Here is a 21,420-nt window from a genome sequence, read left to right on the forward strand (position 1 = left end):
TCACATGGCACTATCTGTGAGGGAGATTTTAGCAAGTAGACAAATAACTGTATTGGAACACCTCTGACCCCCAATGACTTCTTTTTTACCCAAAAATAAAGGAAATATTTAAAGAAAGACATTTTGATGACATTCAGGACATCAAGGATAATATGATGACAACTCTGATGGCCATTCCAGAAAGAGTTCCAAAATTGCTTTGAAGGGTGGACTATGCCCTGGTGTCACTGAATAGCTTCCCAAGGGGAGTACTTTAAAGATGATGGTAGTGATATTCAGCAATAAAGTATGTAGCACTTTTTCTAGGATGAGTGCGTGAACTTAATTGTCTGACCTAGTACATCCATATACATATATGTTGATTTCAGAGGAATAAAAAAATGTTCACATTTCTATATATAAGAACACTGAAACCTTCCAACCTTGAATAAACAGTTAATGAGATCTCAAATGCAATAGCATTGCGAGTAAAAGGATACTGGTCTAGAATGTTGAAATTTACTCACATATACTATTTTAAAAGACAAAAGCGTGCTTTTCCACCTTGTTCATTTTACAACAAATTAAGAAAATACAGTCAGTTTCAAAAAAGATAATGTATATGCTAAAATGAAATGGAGGATACTGCCTAGGTTTTGATGTTTAAAACCACAGACATGCAACAAAATAAGCCATTTTCCTTAGTTTTAGAATCTTATGCTGATTAATCTCTTCCTCCAGATTCCTATGCCTAAGAAAAATGGCCCAAAACAAAAAGTAAGATCCTTTTTTTTTCCGATTAAATTACTCAACCATCCAGACGGTGAATAAACTGGAACGTCCTTTTTTTTTTTTTTTAAAGAGAACAAGGAGTACTTTGCCAAGGGCTCCTCAACCCCAAATCCAGCTAGGTCTGGAAGCTGGGTTTCTGAGCAGCCCCATCTGCTGGTCCTGTGCGTGTCTTACGTCCTTGGCCCCAAATCTCTTTCTCTCTCTGTGGGACCCGTACTTTCAGTCTTTACACGCAGTTACAACTAAAGCAAAATATAAAGCAGTTTGAAGAATCCAGGTAACGAAACTATAGATCCCCATAGGCAGGAAAAGGCAGTCAACCGGCAGCACGATTTAACGGCAGCGAGGGGGAGGGGGAGATCGGGTAGGGAGGCGCTAGCGAGAGCTCCCGGGTGCGCGAGGCTGCTTCCGCCCCGCGCGGCCCCGCCCCCGCGACACGACGGGCGGTCACGTGACGGCCGCGCGCGTCCCCGGCCGCTGCGGGTTCCGAGGCCGAGGAGAAAAGACTGCGAGGCCACCGCGGCTGTGGCTAGAGAGGTGGGAGTCGGGCGAAGCCCTCGCGGGGGGCAGGGTGGAAGTCAGTCACTCCTGGTTCCTGACTCGGAAAGAGGCGTGATGGCCCTCGGTGTCACCTCCTGCCACTACGCGCTCCGGGTCAGCCCTGCGTTCTGGGCCTGAGAGGGGCGGCGGCGGGGTCAGGGGCCGGTACGTTGGTGGACGCCCTTGGGCCTGCCCGGCCGCGGTTGTCCGCCCCGGGGCGGGATGGGATGGGACCGCTCAGCCCTTCCCGCCGCCCCCACTGTGGCTGTTGTCGCAGGCAAGAAGACTGTGACGGGCTCTGCGTTGCCGGCTACCGCCGCAGCCTCTGTCCTGGGCGACGGCCCGGAGCTGGTCACGGTCAGGGTGCGAGAGGCGGAGCAGCGGCCATTACTGCGCAGCCTCTTCCGCCGGGGTCCTCGTCGCTACCTTTGGTGGCAGCCAGATCCATCTCTTCTCCTCTCGGCTGTGGTGTCAGGCCTCTGCCCGGGAACCTTCTGGCCTCAACACTTAGGGGCGGCGATGGTTTTGGGGGTATCCTGCTTCCTAGTTCCCTTGTGGAGGCCTCTATCCGGGCCTTGGCTTAAATCTCATCCAGGGTGTACAGTCCCTGCATTTTGTTTTTTTCCGGAGTGTCTTCGACTGCTTCTTTCTCTTCCTTCTCCCCTGCCCCCGGCTCAGTGTCTGGGTCTTGCCTTATACGACGAGTAGCTCCACCACTTTGTCTTGGTTAAACCCTGCGCTGCGTATCATTCGTTTCGGTGGTTATTAAAGCATCCGAACAATTAAGAGATCTCTAAATACCCTTTGAGCCTCCAAAACCTCAGCGCATCTTAAAGCGGAGGCTGTTGCTTTGTTCTTCTGGTTGTTGGGTGCGGAGTTCTCTCCCTGTCCCTCATCCCGTCTGAAAGAGTAGGGATCTTCCATTGTTGTTGCTATTTTATTTTCCATTGGCGTCTAGAGAAACGGTGCAAAATTGTTTTGAGTTGACACACACATTCTGGCAACTAGATTTTTTCCCCCTGTATTACCCGTTTTCGTATAGATTTTTATTTCTTTTCCCAAGTACTATTTTATGAGTATTTATTTCTTAAGTTTCGATAGTATATCTACATTTTGTTTAAGTAATATTTTTGAATTATTGAAACGAATTGAGGGGAGAAGAAGCCAAGAAATGATAGAAAACGCTTTGTCTTTGTATGATTGACATTTCAGGCTCTTCCCCCCACCCCCATGTTCTTACTTTGTAAACAGTATGTGAAAGTATAACATTGGCATTGAAAGCAGTATATAACTATAGAAATTGGAAGACTTTAAAAAAAAAAATGAATCTATGTATTGAGATTTTTAAAAGACTGTGGTATATAGGACGCATGAAGAAAATGACCCCCACACACAGGATTTATGATACCGGCTTTGATGTTTTTGTGACCAGCAAATACTGTTTGTGATAAGTGCCTGGATGTTTTAAAAACACATGAAAATAGGTCAGGTAAATCTCATTTGAAAGAGAAAACCGGAAGAGTGAAAGCCACTCTAGAAATAGATTTTGAATATGTTTGTTTTAGCTGTGTATATCTTAAATTGGGGCATTTTGTTAAGCCCAATTATTGATTTAGAATTTATGTTTCAAATGTGCCAATGTGAGTTGTGGGCAAAATGAAAATAATGGTAAACATTTTTAGGTTTTTTTGTTGTTTACTGGTTGTTAACAAAAAATTGGATAGAATTATAGTCATCAGGAAAACTATATTTCCAAAGAACTGGTCGTTAGACAAGAGGAAGGGGAAAAATGGTGTTTTTCCTTTGAGGAGACATTTGTCAACTGGTAAAATATTTTGTTTCAGTTTACACCAACTTGAATTGTTAGAAGAATTGGGCAGATTTTTTTTTCTAAAGGATCCAAAAATGATCTGACTTCTAAGAAAAAGACAGTATTAACATTTTTTCACAATATTGATCTGTTTAGACAATATTATTTTATGTATTAGCCATTTACTATTATGAAATGTCTGATACACTGTCAGTTGGATATTTTAATGCTTTTTTTTTTCCAATGTTAGTAACAAGGTGCTGAGCCTTTTCCTGGCTTCTGATTGTGCCTAAGGAACCTGAGTTTGTGAAACAACTGGATGGATTAGGAACAATTTTGTGGGTATGGAAATCACCTTACTAACGTTCTGCTGCAACCACTTGTGTTTATTTATGGACTACTTAGTGTTTATTACCTTTTGGGTTAATTAAAACAAAACCTGTTGTTAAATGACTGTTAATTAAAATATTTATAATTTAGAATTACAGAAGTATAGAATAGGGTGAAAGAACTAAGACGTGGATGGGAGTTATGACTTGACCAAGGTCACACAGATGATTATCAGCAAAACCTTTTTTATTTACAAAATGATTGCAGACTATGAAACTTCTGTTTGATATGATTAAAAGATTATATTTGTTCACATTCACATTTCATGTTTTGTTAAACTAAAATGCAAAGCCCACATTTTTTGGGGGGAAATGTAAAGGTTTAATGCTTGAGTATGAAGATTATGAAGGCCATAGATTGCCATCCAGTAATGTCTTTTAAGGGAAGTGCTTGCTATACAGTAAGGGGAATAATTATTTAAAATAAAGCATTGGACCCCATTTAGTTGAAATGAGTTTTTATGGAAGGCTTTTGTTTCCCAGTATGCCCTGTGCTTTCTAAGTGGAATTTTAACAGGGCATGAGAAGAAAAGCTAAAAATGAAAACATTAGGGCATTTAGTTACAGCTCTCAATTTGGGACTCTTTCTTAAGAAATACTGAAATATATCTGCTAAATTACAGCCAATCTCTCTATTCTTTCTTTTACCAGCCATTGCTTTTATTTTGGGAGGTGTTTGTATATCAAAAGTTGTAAGGTTTGACGTATTTTTCTTTTCTGTCTCTGATAGCTTTTATATAAAACATTTCTTGTTTTGTGTATTTTGACTAAAGAGTAAAAACTACTTTATTAAACATTAGCTGTTAATAATTGGAACAAGATAAGAAGTCTTCAAATCTCTCTAATTTGATATTTTAACTGTTATATGCTTATATTTTTCTTAATTGGTTCTTTAAAAAGATATTTATTTGAATCTATCTGGAAAAAAACAACTTGTTTTTGACCTTGTGACTTACTTGAAAAGTAGAATTGTAATTAATACTAGATATTTTCAGAGAAAGTAACAGTATTGCAAACAATAGGAGTGTGGATTTGTTGAGTGGTCACAAATATTAAATAGTACAATATTACTTCATTTTCAGTTATACTTAAATTGGTTGAGTGGGTAAATGATTTAAATTCACTGATAATATCTAAACTCACGTATTTCTAAATTTAGTCTGTCACTTTTTTTTTTCTTAAGAATTGTTAAGGGAGAGAAATACCTAATTTAGTTTCAAATCTTTACTCTTTTTATGTTTCTTATGTTACCTTCCTAATAGTTTATTTCTGTATAAATTTGCACCTAAAGAGGGAACCTTAACTCACTAATTGGTATTTGCATATCAAGATATTGTGTAAATTTTACTGTAGTGATTCATAAATTGTATTGAGTTTGGTGTATAATTTACAAATCATTCATTGCAGCAGGAATTATATATGTTTGAATTATTTATGTTTGCCATATTAATTCTGGCTTGTAGTTAGAATTACACTATTCTATTTTTGGTTGAAAGTAAAAGCCTCTCTCTCCATTAAAAAAAAAATCGTTGCTTTCAAATGTAGAAGTTTTCTGAGGGCTACTTCACATACTCGTTCTGAATTACTACGTGCCATGTCCTGTGTTGTGCCCATTTGATACTGTAGTTCTCAGTGGTTATAGTTAACGATCAGTTGGCAGAATTGGGACCACCTAAATCTGTCAATTTTGATCACAACAGAATATGCAATTTTCTTTTTTTATCTCTGCCAGCAAAGGTATGGGAAAAGTAACATGGAGTCTTGTTGTAAATTGCCATTTTTGTGTTAAAAAGTAATTGTTAATATGCAAGGCGTTCTAAACCTGTACTGCCCTGTATAGTAGCCAGTAACCACAGGGAGCTATTGAGCACTTGATATGTGGCTAGTCTGAACTGAGTTGATCTATAAGTGTAAAATGCACACTGGATTTGAAAGAGTGTACACACACACATATATAAAAATGTAAAATATCACATTAATAATTTCATTGTGTTGAATACATGTGGAAATGGTATGAAAATATTAGGTTAAATAAAATGTTTTAAAAATTAATTTTACCTGTTTCTTTTTATTGTTCATAATGTGGCTAACAGAAAATTTGAATTTACATATGTGGCTTACATCATATTTCTATTAGATATTGATGTTCTAGACCTTTTCTCTGAGATACCATACATTGAAGAAAAGATTTTTTTTTTTTTTAAGATGCTTGAGTTTGAATCCCATTTCCCAATATTGATAGCTTTGTTATTTTGGGTTAAATTCTTGTGGGCTTGGGTTTCCTCATTTATGAAATGGGTGTAGTCATACTTCACAGGGTTGTTTTGAGGATTCAGTGATATGGATCTACTTGTGTTTTCTGAACTTGAATATGCTATGAATCATCTGAGGATCTGATTGTATAGATACGGAGTGGGGTTCCAGAGTTTTCATTTGTGAGGAGCTGCCAGGTAATGCTGATATTGCTGGTTGGGGATCACAGTTTGCATAGTTAGGGTCAAGTATACCAAATGGGTTTTAATTCATTTTCCATCACCCAACCATTATTAATCCTTTTAGAGTCTACTCTGAAAATTATCCATGGGATAGAGAAATTGAAAAAGTCACCATAATTTGCAGAATTTACTAAAATAGATTTTATTCTTGGATTTTTATCTGCATTCAGGAGAATTCATTGCCACTGGACAACAGCTGGATAAATCATGTGCTTGTCAAAAGATACAAAGATGGCTTGAATCGTACGCATATATTTGTAAATGTAGTAACTCCCTCAGTTAAAATTTGAGTTTTTTAAAGAAAGGATTAGAACTTAACATATCTTTATATCTTTTGTGGCTGGGTGCCTTGTTCACAATTAGAAAAATGTTTTATGTAAGTAAATTTAGTTTTTCAGTGTTTTGTTTCAACAGTTATTTTAAGAAGTTAGCTTTTTATTCATCCAAGAAATGTCAGTTTGAGTCAACAAAGCTTATTATTGGCAGTGTGCTAGCCACTTAGAGGTATAAAAACAGTCCCTGTCCTGAGGGGGGCTCATGGTTTAATAGAAGAATAGAGGGAACAATTTTTCTGTAATGAAGAATGTGGCAGTAACATTAATGAGCTGTAAAAGATAGACTATACCAGACAGGAGGAAATACAGAACTACAAAGGGAAGTTCGGAGAACTGTGAGCAATGTGATATAACTAGAGTATTAATCTGTGAGAGTGGTTGTGGGAGATAGATAATACTAGAGAGTTGTTTAAGTTTCAGGTCATTAAGGCCTTTGAATGTTGTCCTAAGGAGCTTTGCCTTTATAGTATAGGTTGGAAAGCCAACATACAGTATATCAGTCAGGCCTAGTGAATAAATTTGAGGGGGACTCTGAAGCAAGATAATCAGGCTGTGCAGTAATCTGGGTGAAAAATAATATATGTGTACATCAGGGCACTAGCAATGGCAAGAAAGCAGATGATAGATTCCAAAGGAATTAAGGATAAAAGTTGACAGAATTTGGTGTGGTTGTTTGCAGAAGCTCGTGAAAGAAAGAACTTTCTGTTTTCTCCATCAGCACTCAGTGGTTAAGGCCTGGAAGTTGAGATGTCATTGTAAGATTCATGCAGAGATGGGGGTTTGTGGAGTATGTGTAAATGAGAGGCAGATAGGAGCGAGCCAAGGATTCTGTTAAAGAAGTTAAAATGGTTGGCTCCAGATTGGGCAAGAAAGGAAATGAGATTGGGAACTGGATAAAGAAAAGGAGATGGTCAAGAGACTGGAGGGCCCATAAAATTAAAGAGCAGGTGTGGGAATGAGTGAGTAAATGAGCTGCAAGGACCGGAACTTGTGACCTGAGAGTGAATTAAGCTTTTAGAGAGGCGCCAGTTTTAGGTGGCATCTAGTTCCATATGTGGCTGTCATATTTTGTTGCTGGGGGTGGGGAGAAGTCATTGAATTTAGGAATTGAAAACTGAGGACAGCGTTTCTCAAAGTGTATTCGAAGGACGGCCTGCATCGGTATCACCTGAAGTGAGATTCCTTTGCTTAAACCCGTTCGTTGTCTATTGGCCTAGCGTTTCTAGGATTAGGGCCTGAGAGTGTAGACGTATTTCTAACAAGCAGCCTCAGTGGGGCAAGTTTAAGAACCTCTGAATTGGGTGTTGGGTGGTTCATTCTCAAGGATATTTAAAGAGGTTCATGGTGATGTGTCAGGAGTAAGATGAGGATGGCTAACAGAAGATTAAGTCAGTGCTTAAAGGTTAAGAGAAGAGCTATAAGGGATTATAGCCAATGGTAGAGACTTCAAAGAATAAGTGTTTTGTTAAGAGTAATGATGTTAGAATAGTAGAATGTTTACTCCTGTCCTGTGTGTGAAAACGGGCAGTTTTTGTTTTGAGTGGGCTGCAGGAGGGAAGTGAATAGCGTCTCCTGGGTGCCACTGAAGATGCAGGCATTTAGAAGGTAAAGTGAAAGGGTTGGGGGCAGTCAGGATAGTGCAGTCTGTATCCTGTAAAGACTTAAGTTCTAAAGTCAGAGTAAAACAAAAAGGTTACTTAGGAATCCTGTTTATTCAGTTACTTTGAAATTTCCCTGGTTTTGAAACATTATTATTTGTTCTGTTAAGCATTTGGTAGGATAAGCTGACTTGTCTTTTAAGGCCATATATCATATTAAAAGTAATATTATTTATCTTGAAACACTAAAATCCCAGGTTTTTTGCTGTGATAGAGACCCACACTCGGAGAGACACGTGGAGCTGAAAGGAGATTCAAGTTTCTCCTATGTCGTGGTTGCTGTGAGCCCAGCATCTCCTTAATCATGATGTGTGTTGGATTCTAAGTTCTGTGTAATGCAGCGCTTCCTGCAGTGGGCAGTTTTTGAAGGAAATATTAAATGAGAAGAAAAGATTAATGGTTGACGTGATGTTTTGGTTGGTGCCTCGATTCCCTGGACAAGAGGCGTCTGAAGAGAAGCTTGGCTTACTGGTTGTAAACTTGGACATACATATTATAGCAGGATGTCCTAGTGACGTGATGGCCTTGTCTTTGCATACTACGCACCTGGAGGAAGGCACTGGCTATCGAATACATTGCATGTGGGCTACTTTGTCTATATAGGATTTGTTTCGCTTAAAATAATTTTTGATTGTAAAATATAAATAACGTGAAATTTACCATTTTAACCATTTTTAAGTGTACAAGTCACTGTCATTAATTACATTTACAGTGTTGTGCACCCATCACCACTATGTATTTCCACAAAGTTTTCATCACCTCAAACAGAAACTCTGTACCCATTAAACAATAACTATGCACCTCTCCCGCTAGTGCCTGGTGACCTCTGATCTACCTTCTGTCCCTGAAATTGCCTATTTTCAATATTTCATATAAGTGGGGTCATACGTTGGGTTTTTTTTCTTGTGGATCTGGCTTATTTCACTTAGCATAATGTTTTCAAGGTTCATCCATGTTCTGGTATGTTTCAGAAGTTCGTTTCTTTTTATGGCAGCCAAATAATACTCCGTTGTATTTATGTACCACATTTGGTTTATCCATTCTTCTGTTGATGGGCACTTGGGTTGTGTCCACTTTTTTACTTCGGTGAATAATTCTGCAACAAAAATAGGTGTTCAAGTATCTATTTGAGTCCCTGTTTTTAATTCCTATGGGTGTATACCTGGAGTGGAATTGCTGGATTATATGGTAATGCTATGTTCAACTTTTTTGAGGAACCACCAAACTGTTTTCCACAATGTGTGCACTGTTTTTGATTCCCACCAACAGTGTAGTAGCGTTCCAGTTTTTCTACATTTTCACCAAATGCTTATTTTTTTGTTTGTTTAAATTATAGCCATCAATTAGATGTGAAATCGCATGTGATCATGGTTTTCATTTACGTTTCCCTAATGATTAATAATGTTGAGTATATTTTCATGTACTTAACTCGCCTTTTCTAAATTTTTGAAGAAATATCTGTTCAAGTGTTTTGCCCATTTTTTAATTTTTTTTTTGTCTTTTTGTTGAGTTTTAGGAGTTATTTATACATTCTGGATATTAAGCCCTTTTCAGATATATGATTTATAAAGATTCTATCCCATTCTGTAGGTTGTCTTTTTACTTGCTTAACAATATCCTTTGATGCACAAGTTTTAATTTGGATGAAGTCCAATTTATTTTTTTTTCTTTTGTTGCACATGCTTTTGGTGTCACATCTAGAAATCCATTGCCAACTCCTTTGCCAAAAGATTATGGAGATTTACCTCTATGTTTTCTTCTAAGAGTTGTATGGTTTTTACCTCTTATGTTAGGGTTGTTGATCCATTTTGAGTTAATTTTGTATATGGTGTGAAGTAGCGGTCTGATTTCATTCTTTTACACATGGAAGTTCAGTTGTCCCAGCATTTGTTGGAGACTGTTCTTTTCCCATTGAATAGACTTAGAACCCTTTCTGAAAATCATTTGGACATAGATGTATGGGTCTATTTCTGGACTGTGTCTTTTGTTATTTGTCTATTGTTATGCCAATACTACATCGTCTTGATTGCTGTAGCTTTGTAGTAAGTTTGAATTCAGGACGTCTTTAGTTCTCCAACTTTAATCTTTTTCAAGATTGTTTTGACTGTTTGGGGCCCCTCACAATTTCATATAAATTTGAGGATTGGTTGTTAAATTTCTGCAAAAAAGACTTGGAATTTTGATATGAATTATGTTGAATTTGTAGAGCACCTTGGGTAGTATTGTCATCTTTATAGTCTTCCAATGCATGAACACTAGTTGTCTTTCCATTTATTTAGCTCTTTAATGTCTTTCAGCAGTGTTTTACAGTTTTCAGTATACAGGTCTTTCACCTCCATAGTTACATTGATTCCTAGGTATTGTTTTAGATGCCATTATAAATGAAGTTGCTTTTTTTATTTCCTTTTTGGATTGTTGACTGATAGATATAGAAATACAACAGACTTTTTTGTGTACTGAACTTGCTACTTGCAACTTTTGCAGAATTTGTTTACTAGGTCTGGTAGCTTTCTTGGAGATGCTTTCGGATTTTTTTTATATAAAGAATACAGATAGTTTTACTATCTCTGCAAATGAAAATAGTTTTCTTTCTTTCTTACCAATTTGTATGCCTTTCATATCCTTTTCAAGTCTAATTGCTCTGGCTAGAACTTCCAGTGTAGTGTTGAATAGCGATGGTGAAAACAGGCATCTTTGTCTTGAAATTTTTTCACTTGTAAGGTAAAACTTGCCACTGAATTGTGTCACATGAAAGGGTTATACGTAATTGACTAATTTTGTTGATCTTAATTAGTCTTTAGAGAAGTTGATGTTCGATTTTTTTTCTTTTGCAGCATAGGATGAACCAGCAGTGGAAGAGAAATCACTGCAAACTGGCTGACTGCTGGTGAAGATGATGTTTCATTTTTGTGACAAGCATCTGTGGGACCTGGCATAGAAATGTAAGTATGGCATCATGATTTTTCCAAAGCTGCAGTAAATTAAGTAGAACGGTCTAAAATGCAATAAATCAAATATCTGTCATATTTCTAATCATACAAAATGAGCATTTTGTGTTGATTTTTAGATATTTTATTGAGTTATCAATTTTATTCACATTAAATTATTGTTAATGTGGATTTCCAAAAATCTCATAGGAAAAAAATCTCTATAAAAAACTGAAATTGAAGACAGAATTTGCTCAGAGAAGGCTAAAAGACTGGAAAGATGTCCAGTTTTTTTTCTAGGTTCTACTTTCTGTTTACATAATAATTTACTTAAATAATCAAGTTAGGTAGACAGTATTGGCTTTTATAAATAAGGCATATTTATAGGTTATAAACCACTGGTTGTTAAAAACTTGGTTCACTAAATTGAATTGATTTTTTAAAAACGAATTTTTTTAAACATTTGTACATTATTTAACTGCATACTAAATTCACTCTAATTCCCAGTTTTACTAGTTGTTTTCCTCTCATTTGGTCTTTATGAAATATGCTGTAAAATGTTACACTACCTTGAGCTAACCCATATTTGAACTTCATTCTATTCTGGATGAAACAGTTTCAGGCAGTAAACATCAGATTTCTATCTTCCAAGTTAATATGAGTGCTCTCCAACTTGATGTCACCCGTGAAAAATGCAGTGAACATTTTACTGCCTTTTACAGTCTTTGGTGTTTACGGTGTTTAAAATACTGGACAAAAGAATGACCCTTGTAGATACAATTTCACCTGTTCTCCCAGTTTAATATATAATTATTACTATCTATTTTTCCAACATGATGCTTTAATTATATACTCTCATTAAAACTATGACCATATCATTCTTAGTGTTGAGCATTTGATAAAAAATGAAACCAGTAAGCATTTTTCTTTATAATTGAGCCAAATATATCTTTTATTTAAACCTATTCATATGTTATCTCTATCATATGTTACATCTATCTATGTCTGTCTCCCTCCCTCCCTCCCTCCCTCCCTCCCTCCCTCCCTCCCTCCCTCCCTCCCGTAGGTCAGATTGTCTAGGTGCTGGCCATCAAGGAACTAGACTGGTCTAGTAAGTGAGATAGATACATAATTAATAAGTAAAAAATGAAAGAAATGCCATATTGAGGTAGCAATAAAATATTTTTGGAACTGAGAGGATTTGTTCCCTATGAAGGGTTCAAAATGAAGAGAAGAACTTTTGGCTTGGTCTTAAAGAATGAATAGAATTTTAACAATCTGAGAAAAGAAAATATTTTTTGAGCCAAGAGAATGAGAAGGGGCATAGCTGTTTAAACATCAAGGAATCTTAGGGGGAGTCAGGGAGCAATCCTAAGTGGGAAAGTGGGATGAGAGAAAGAGACTTTAAACTTACTAAAGGGAATGAGTGTTTGGTTAGTGCCTACTATACAGCCAAGTTCTTAACTGGGTATTTTACTTGGATTATTGAATTTAATCACTGTGAAGGATGGTGATAGCCTCATTTACTGATAAAGAAACAGAATTAGAGCGATGGAGTTATTTGTCAGTGTTTTATCAGAATAATCTCCTGGGGCACTTGTTAAAACACAGGTTTTAGACGCTAACCCAGATACATCCAGATTTCCAGGGGCGAACACACCAGCTAATTCTCACTTTTAGAGAAGTTTGGGGATTGCTGATCTGGGTAAAAGAATAAATGTAGAGCTAGGATTTTAACTAAATCTTTTTTACTCTAAGTGCTGTATCATCAATGTACTTGAAAGCCAATGCTGAGGAACTTGGATTAGACTATGTAGGCAGCAGAAACTGTTGAAGATTGAGTTTAGAGAAGATGAATTGGATATGATGGAAATGAGAAAAGATGTGAGGGAGAAAATCAGGGAGGCCACTTGGGAGTAAATAATTTGTACAAGGGTGTGTCCAAGAGGCCAGATTTAGGGTCACAGGCTTTGGGAATGAGGGGGATACATGGTGAACACGTTTCTGTCATAGGGAAGAGAAGTGGCCAAGAAATAAGGGAGCAGTAGGGATGGTTCCAAGTTTTATCTAAGATAGAGATCAAAGGAAGAAGATACAGGTTTGAGGGAGCAGATAATTTTGTTTTTAGTCATGTTGATTTCAGGTGCCTTGAAAATATTGAAGTGGACTTTTTGAATACAGAAGTGAAATTATAAGTTTTAAGTGGAGTGATTCTGGATGTTATATCTTGGGAAGTATTTAGATCCATGTAAGTTTGAAATATTCAGTAGATTGTCTAGGTATAGATGTAATGTGAAAATAGGGCCACCCACAGACCCTTTGTGAGGAGTACTGGTACTTAAGAGAAGTTAGAGAAGATAGACGGAAAAACAGAGCATTTGGAGAGAGCACAGTCATGAAAACGGAGAGCATAAAGTTTTAGAAAAAGAATCAGTGGTTAATAATCACTGCAGTGTGATCAAATAGATTCAGACCATAGAATCTGGATCTGAAAGAGGCCATAGACTTAGCATATTAGTTGATTTTGAAATTTAGGGATAGAGAATATTCAAAATACTGGTGGAATTGGGGTGGTACTAACACCAGAAATTGAGGGGTTAGCTTGGAAAAGAATTAGCAGTGCCCCATCCTGAGCCAAGAGGAATGATGGTAAGGTAGAGTGAAAATAAAAATAAATTTTGAGGATTCATTCTTATCTAATTTCTTAATGATAAAGGAGTCCAGGATATCTCTTAATTAAGAGGTTAGAGGAGCTTTTTAATAGCCTTTGGGGGACTAGGGAAAATAAGATGTCTTGGCTGAGTAAAAAGTTACTGATAGCAAGCTTGACAGTCTCTGGAAAATCAGAATAGCTTAGGAGTGTATGGTGCTCACAACTTATGCACCAGGCATTTCACTACAAAAATGGAAATTTTCATGAGTTGAACAATAACTTTTATAAGTCCTCTCCTTGGTTGACTCTTTTTTTTGCAAATGTCTCCCCTCATGGCTTTGATGGTGTTGGTTTCTCTTTATTCCCTATCCCTCTTTGACCATTCCTTACATCCTTTACAGTCTATTTTTGCCTCACTTATAAATGTTGGAATAATCCAAGGTTCTGTGATTGGCTCTTTTTGTCTGCTCTCTTTACAGGTTTAATTTGGGCATTCATCCATTTTCATTTCTCTAAGAACCATGTATGTATTGGTGACTCATCAGATTTCTATCAGCTTAGATTTCTTTGGAGTACCAATCTAGTAAATTCAGCTGTTATCTACCTATCTTGATCTGGTGACTTTATAAATATCTCAGTTATTATGTCTGAGACAGAACTCGCCTCAAATTCTGAACCATCCATCAGTAACCAAATGCTTTTGTTTCCTTAGTATTTGTTATATTCTACTGTTGGAACCCCATAGCACCTTCTCTCCCATTATCTTATACCTAGATTACTATAAATCTTAGTTTCCTCTTTGCCCCATGCCACCTAGTCTTTCTCCAAACTGCTGTCCAAATGATCTTGATGAATTAGTAAATGGATTGTCACTTCCTAACGTAAAACCCTTCAGTGAATTCCTGTTACCTCCTTAGTGGGTCTGTGCGGACCGCTACACAGAGATTTTTGAACCCCTTGAAATTATATGTAAGATTTCATAAAATTCTTAATAAAGGCTGTGATCTAAAAATGTTTAAAAACCAGTTATTTAGAATAAATTTTTGAACTGTTGAGGAGCATAATGTACAAGGTCTTTGTAGCACTTCTTGCGTAGTACTTTTCATCCATTCAGAACGTATTTATTTATCACTTCCCTGCTAGTTACCATGCCTTCCTTGTGCTCCCTGGGATCTGTTATGCCTGTCATAAGACCTGTAAGTAATGTGCGTGTTTATTAACTTATCTGCCCCTACATTTGGGTGGCAGGTAGTAGTATGCATCTCCTTCCTGGTGCCACGGGGCATGCAGATGCTCAAATACTCTCTTTTTCCAATTGAAATGGAATTTCAATGACAACTAATTTCTTTGACCTAAATTGAAAAGGATGAAAGAATATAGGTATTGTTCTCCCGTTTTACAGCTAATTTTAGTTCTTTTTGTTACCAAAATGTTTCAAGTATCCTGAGACAAATGTAGCAGTAGGAGCTGATAAATTAAAACTTGATAGCCAGTCCCTTACAACTATTTTCAGAGTTCTTTTCCTGAGATTGATCTATATGTAGCTTTTGCCAATAAATAATAGTGAGAAGCTAAATTCAGTTAGCAAGTGTTTATTATATACTGTGTGGGTGACATGTATTTGATACTGTAGAAGAGGCTTTGAAATACAGTTTTATGCTTTCACTTAATTTATTGTACATTGCAATAATTTTGAATCACAACATTGTTTCCATTTTACTGTTGACAAAACTGAATTCCCAGAAGCATGACCTGAGTGTATGGGGTTTTTTGTTTGTTTTTGTTTTTTTTAAAGCCTCTTCCAGGTACATTGGGAGCTGCTTTTAGTATTTGGCAGAATTGAAATGAATGTACATAGACTGTTAACACAGTGTAAGGATACCTGGGGCAGACAGAAGGATTCTGAATCTTTTGCCAAATAATAAATGAAATATATGGTACACTCTGTCTCTTGCTATTTTGGGAAGTACCAAGATTTTGTGTTTAAGAAATACATATGAGTTATTGAGAGCCAGAATGTGTTGTGCACAGCCAATTCTTTTTAGGGGAAATAAGTGGAGGACAATTAATTGACCCTCAGTTGAGATGCACGTGCTTTTACTTACAACTTAGGTTAAGTTACAAGACCTTTGGAAGCAAGAGTTTATCTCAGAATACTTTGAGCTCTTGTAGTGCCTATCGCATACTTGGTTGACTTAGAACTTACCAGAAGTTAGGAAAAAGTTGTACTTTACTAATTCCTATAATCTAGAGTTTTTGGTAAAGGAGTTGTCTGGAAATGTATTTAAAGGTTGGAAAAAAAGAGTTTGGAAATTAAGCATTTCATAATGATCAGTTCTTTTCATTGAGACTGCTGCTTCCTTTTCTAGTCAATAAATGCAGTCTTTTCAAAAACAGTATCATTTTGAACCTTGCCAAGAACACAGAAAAAGCATTAAGAGAATGGATTGTTTATTGGATGTGCTGTGATAAATGCCTTAAGAGTATTGTTTTTCATGTTTTGATAAGCGTAAACATTTTTATTGACTGCCCCTTATGTAACCACTGGAGAGCGTTTGATCTTGGAAAAAAGCAAAGATCCTTATGGTGATTAAATTCTAAATATTCTGCATTTAAAATGGCAGAATCAACTGGTACAGAGATTTTACTTATCACTGGTCCACTCCTATTATTTTCTTCCCTTTTAAAATACCTGTGGTTTCCTGTTAGTGTGGGATAAAATCAAAACAGATGTTTCTCCATCAGGGCAATGAGGCTTTCATGATTTGGCTTCTGATTACCACACAGCTTTATGTTCTGCTGTTCCATTGCTTAGTTGTCTCTGCCCTGAATTTCTTCCACTCCCCATCCTCCTGCACCGCAGACTTACTAACCTATATTCATCCTCTCAACTCTCTCGTCATTATTTTTAATAAGTATCTTAACACATTTTGTTACAGCAGGAATCAGGCCATATTGTGATTATCTGCTTGCTTGCATGTGTATTTCCTTATTTTATACAGATCATCTTTAGATGCATCAATACTCAGCATTATACATGGACCATACTAGTTGTTTAAAATGTTTATCTGAATCAATAAGGTGGAAGTTACAAATCTTATGCCAGTATTTAAGCATCATGCATCCAGTTTGACAAATCTTGTCTTTTTCCTGTCTCCTCTCAGTTCAACTTCGATATTGTGTCATTTTCTCCCTTGGTCTTACATGATTGTAACATGTGTGGAGCTTTAGTGATTACAAAGCTTTTTTTTTTTTAAGCTATTCTCACCTAAGTTTTATAAACTTTGATTTGCAAGTAAGGAAATTTAGAGAAAGGGTTTAACTGAGTGCTTAAGAGTCTATAAGTAATGAGGTGGCCAGGTAGCTCAGTTGCTTAGAGCGTGGTGCTGGTAGCACCAAGGTTGCTGGTTCAATCCCTGCATGGGCCACTGTGAGCTGCGCCCTCCTTAAAAAAAAAAAAAAGAAAGAAAGTATACAAGTAATTAGGGAGGGTTAACACTCAGATTTTTAGATTTGTCTAGCATTGGTTTCATTGTATAACAGCTGCCTTAATTCAAGTTAATCTTTCTTCCTTGGTGATCTGCAATTTTTTTATCATATAGTTTTCAATATGCTGCTTCAGGGCTGATCTATAAGTGCACTGTCAGAATTTGTAGCCATTCCCACGGTATGTGTAAGTAAATGCTTAAAACAAAAGTTCACCAAACAGCTGGTTTAACTTCATGTTATTTAAAATAAAATAAGACCCCCCAATCTGTTTTATAATATGATGTATTCATATTCTTCTTTGAAAAAACATGCATTTTCTTAACAAATAAATGAGTGTCTATCTGCCAGCTCCTGTGTGGCAATACAGATAGGAGGCAGAAGTGACTTGTTTCCTGCCCTTATAAAACCCACCTCCCTGTGGGGAAGACATCAACAAAATAATCACAAATAAGTGTAATATTGCAATTTTGATGAGAACTAGGAATGAGAAGGGCATGATAGTAAGTTAAAAAAAAAAACAGATAAGGTGATTTTAAAAAAACACACAGATAAGGTGATTTCACCTAGTCATGGAGACTTTATCCAGAGGGATATGAGATGGGTAGTAGTTTGCCCATGGGGTGCATGGGAGGCAGAACCTGGAGAAATTCTCTATATAGAGAAAACCTGTTACTGGAAAGAGTAGCCAGTGCAGTTGGAAGCCTGATCAAGGGCAAGTTTGATGTGAGAGAGGCTGGCTTGGGAGGTGGAGGCCAGGCCATTCCACACTGGTCCTGGTCTTTATCCTGAAATCAGCTTTGTAAGCAAGGGGTATGGTTAAACCAATTAAAAGGCATTACAGTAATTAAATAGGGTTTGCTTGGTGGCTAGGGAAGAGTAGAGATGGATAGTAGATAACTCAGGAGATATTTAGGAGATAAAATTGGTTAGACTTGCTCATGTTTTGAACAGGGGAAGCGTAAGAGAAGGGCAGTTTTAGTGATGGATTTCTGGCTTAAAAAGACAGAACAGATAGTGGTGCCATGTGGGGTTGGGCTTTTAGGGAGTAAATAAGGAGGAAACAGATCATGAGTTCAGTGTTTGTGTCTTTAAGACATCCAAGCAGAGATTTAAAATAGGCAATTAGAAATGTAGGTCTAGGGCTGAAAGGAAAGACCTGGGCTAGTGGTGTCAATGTGAGTCATTTGTATAGAGGTAACACTTAAAGCCACGAGTATGGATGAAATCCTGTTTAAAGAGTACGGGAAGAAGAACATGTGGTTTAGGAAAAGGCCACAACAAAAAGAGGCCATTAGAAGATAGTGTTACAGAGGGGGAATGAAATGACTGACTGGTTTAACCAGTGTTTTTAGATACAGCAGCAAGAGGGAACTTCTGGGATTTTAGCTTTAGTCTTAATTTCCTGTGGTCTGTCAAACACCAAGTTTATTAATATTTGGTAATATTTGCAAAATTCTCACTTAGTAATATCCTAAAAGGCTACAAAGTTCTGTTTCCGTAAGTATAAGCTGGATTACTTTTAGCTGTTTTGTTTCTGTTCCGACTGATTGTCTGGAATGGACTGTACATTTTTAAGTCTTTGTATTAGTTCTTACAAAGTCTGACTGATAGAAATGGCATATTTATTTAAAATCTATACCTCAGTTGTATTTTTTTTTATTTTTGTCTTAACGTTTGTATGCCTCGTTGCCTCCCGCAGGTAAAAATTAGTAACACACAAACCAAAAAGATTTTTCTGCACAGGTTAGTTTTCTTCTGTTTTCATTTTTGCATCTCCATTCTCTAGTATGTGGCTTGCATATAATAGATGCTTAATAAGTGTTTTCTGAATTGTTGCATTAAGACGAGAGTTACAGTATGACTTTAATGTGATACATATTTTCTTTCATTTTCTTAGGATGGCTGGCTGTGGTGAAATTGATCACTCAATAAACATGCTTCCTACGAACAGGAAAGCGAATGAACCCTGTTCTAATACTGCACCTTCTTTAACGGTCCCTGAATGTGCCATTTGTCTGCAAACATGTGTTCACCCCGTCAGTCTGCCTTGTAAGCATGTTTTCTGCTATTTGTGTGTAAAGGGAGCTTCGTGGCTTGGAAAGCGTTGTGCCCTCTGTCGGCAAGAAATTCCCGAGGATTTCCTTGACAAGCCAACCTTATTGTCACCAGAAGAACTCAAGGCAGCAAGTAGAGGAAATGGTGAATACGCGTGGTATTATGAAGGAAGAAATGGGTGGTGGCAGTATGATGAGCGCACTAGCAGAGAGCTGGAAGATGCTTTTTCAAAAGGTAAAAAGAGCACTGAAATGTTAATTGCCGGGTTTCTGTATGTTGCTGATCTTGAAAATATGGTCCAATATAGGCGAAATGAGCATGGACGTCGCAGGAAGATGAAGCGGGATATAATAGATATACCAAAGAAGGGAGTAGCTGGACTTAGGCTGGACTGTGACGCGAATCCTGTAAACCTAGCACGCGAGAGCTCTGCCGATGGAGCGGACAGTGGCCCGGCCCCCAGTGGAGCTCCTGTTCAGCCTTTAGTGTCTTCTGTGAGGCCTCCGACGTCACTAGATGGTCACTTAACAAGCCCTGCAACACCATCCCCTGAAGCGAGCACTTCTCTGGAAGACTCTTTTGCTCACTTACAACTCAGTGGAGACAGCCTGGCAGAAAGGAGTCACAGGGGGGAAGGAGAAGAAGATCATGAATTGCCGTCTTCAGGCCGCGTACCAGCACCAGACACCTCCACTGAAGAAACCGAATCCGACGCCAGTAGTGACGGTGAGGACGTGTCAGCTCTTGTTGCACAGCACTCCCTGACCCAGCAGAGACTTTTGGTTCCTAATGCAAACCAGACAGTATCTGATCGATCAGTAGCAGGGGGTGGGGCAGTGAGTGCCAGTGTCAGATCTAGAAGGCCTGATGGACAATGCACAGTAACTGAAGTTTAAATAAAGTCTTCAGTTCCATGCTCAAGGTTAAAATGGTTATCTGTAAATTTCTGCCCACATAACATTATACTCATCCCTAGTAGTACATTTTGGGAGTTGGGGTGGGAAGGGGTATAGGAAGTATAGACCTGTAATTAAAATGTCTAACATGTCTCTGTTAAGAAATTTATTTAATATAAGGAACTTGGGTGTTAATAGTTGAGAGGTGTTTAGTAATAACCCAGTTTTCTTGAGGTCTGTTTAGAATTTTTTTTTTTTTTAATTTCAGTTCTTTTGGCCAGCGTGTGTGTATTATCTGTGCATTAATGATCACATCTGACTCTTGCATTTTGTCTTATTTTTCTGCATGGATTGACATAAAACCACCACTAAAATTTGGCACCTATGAGATGTATCAGTTTTAACAGGAAGCTTAATTAATGTGAGAATATGTGTGAATTTGGGATTTTAAAATAGACAAAAACTATTTAATAGTAAAGTTACTTAAAAGGAAATGTAAAGAAAACACATAATAACTTATACTTCAGAGTCTTGTCTATAACACACTTCATGGTTCCCATAGACTTTGCTGTCTAGTCTTTGTAGTTTGAGATTTCTCTTGATCTGCAGTTTTCTTTTTGATTACAAAATTTATAATTTAATAAATACTAGAGTTTATCAAAAATATTTGTCTCTTGTTTTGAGTCTGGAAAGGGGATGGAAACATTCTGACATTTATGGCCAAAGGTCACTAAAAGTGGTGTTTCAGTTGGGGGTATTCAGCTTAAAGTAGTCACCTGCTCAAAGAAATAATATTCCTTCATAGAGAATAAACAGAATCTACAGGAAACATGCATGGAATAAACATGCACAGAAATAAACCTAAAGTCTGTGAGACAAATTTCTTAAATAACTGATACTAGAGACCACATATATTTTAAATTTTCCTTGCCAGTCTTCTTTAGTTCTCTAACATTAGTCTGAGTTCAATTAAATGGTAGGCTTATTTATAAATAATTTCAGTAGATACAAATTCACTTTACACAAAATGTTGTAGAATCTGTGGCAAGGTAGGAAGTGTTGGGTTAACTTGGTAATCCAGAATTTGGTTCTGAAAAAAAAATAATGTAAGTTTGTCTAAACTATATTTTCCTAATGCAAAACAGTAGGATCACATTGATGATGTAAGTTATTTTTAATGATTTTCAAATGTGAATTGAATTTTACAAATAGCAAATAAAAACTCACTGCTTTGAAATTATGTTTTACCTCTTATGAGTGGTTAAATTGGGACTTAATTTGACTTATATTTTTTAAAGTCTGTTACTAAGATAATCATGAAAGTTTGAGTTGTACATTTTTATTTACTTTTCAAAAACAGCTAGTTGTAAAAGGCGGCCAGTTATTTTTCAGAAAAAAATAG

The 21,420-nt window shown here is 37.1% G+C and overlaps 1 protein-coding gene across 10 annotated transcripts; it reads left to right on the forward strand.

The window, feature by feature from the left end:
• Window positions 1-1,157: 1,157 nt before the first annotated feature.
• On the forward strand, window positions 1,158-20,682 carry RNF146 (ring finger protein 146). 10 transcript variants are annotated; one of them, XM_019729471.2, is made up of 4 exons: window positions 1,158-1,308; window positions 10,833-10,940; window positions 18,767-18,810; window positions 18,965-20,682. In XM_019729471.2, the coding sequence occupies exon 4, from the start codon at window positions 18,966-18,968 to the stop codon at window positions 20,016-20,018; it is 1,053 nt and encodes a 350-aa protein (XP_019585030.2). In that variant the 5' UTR covers window positions 1,158-1,308; window positions 10,833-10,940; window positions 18,767-18,810; window position 18,965; the 3' UTR covers window positions 20,019-20,682. The 10 variants fall into 10 exon arrangements, with proteins under 10 accessions (XP_019585030.2, XP_019585025.2, XP_074189649.1 ...); XM_074333548.1 differs by having other exon boundaries at window positions 1,181-1,308; window positions 10,838-10,940; XM_074333545.1 differs by having other exon boundaries at window positions 1,277-1,425.
• The last annotated feature ends 738 nt before the right edge of the window (window positions 20,683-21,420 follow it).

This window comes from Rhinolophus sinicus, linkage group LG05 (genome assembly GCF_036562045.2).
Source record: "Rhinolophus sinicus isolate RSC01 linkage group LG05, ASM3656204v1, whole genome shotgun sequence".
NCBI lineage: Eukaryota > Metazoa > Chordata > Mammalia > Chiroptera > Rhinolophidae > Rhinolophus > Rhinolophus sinicus.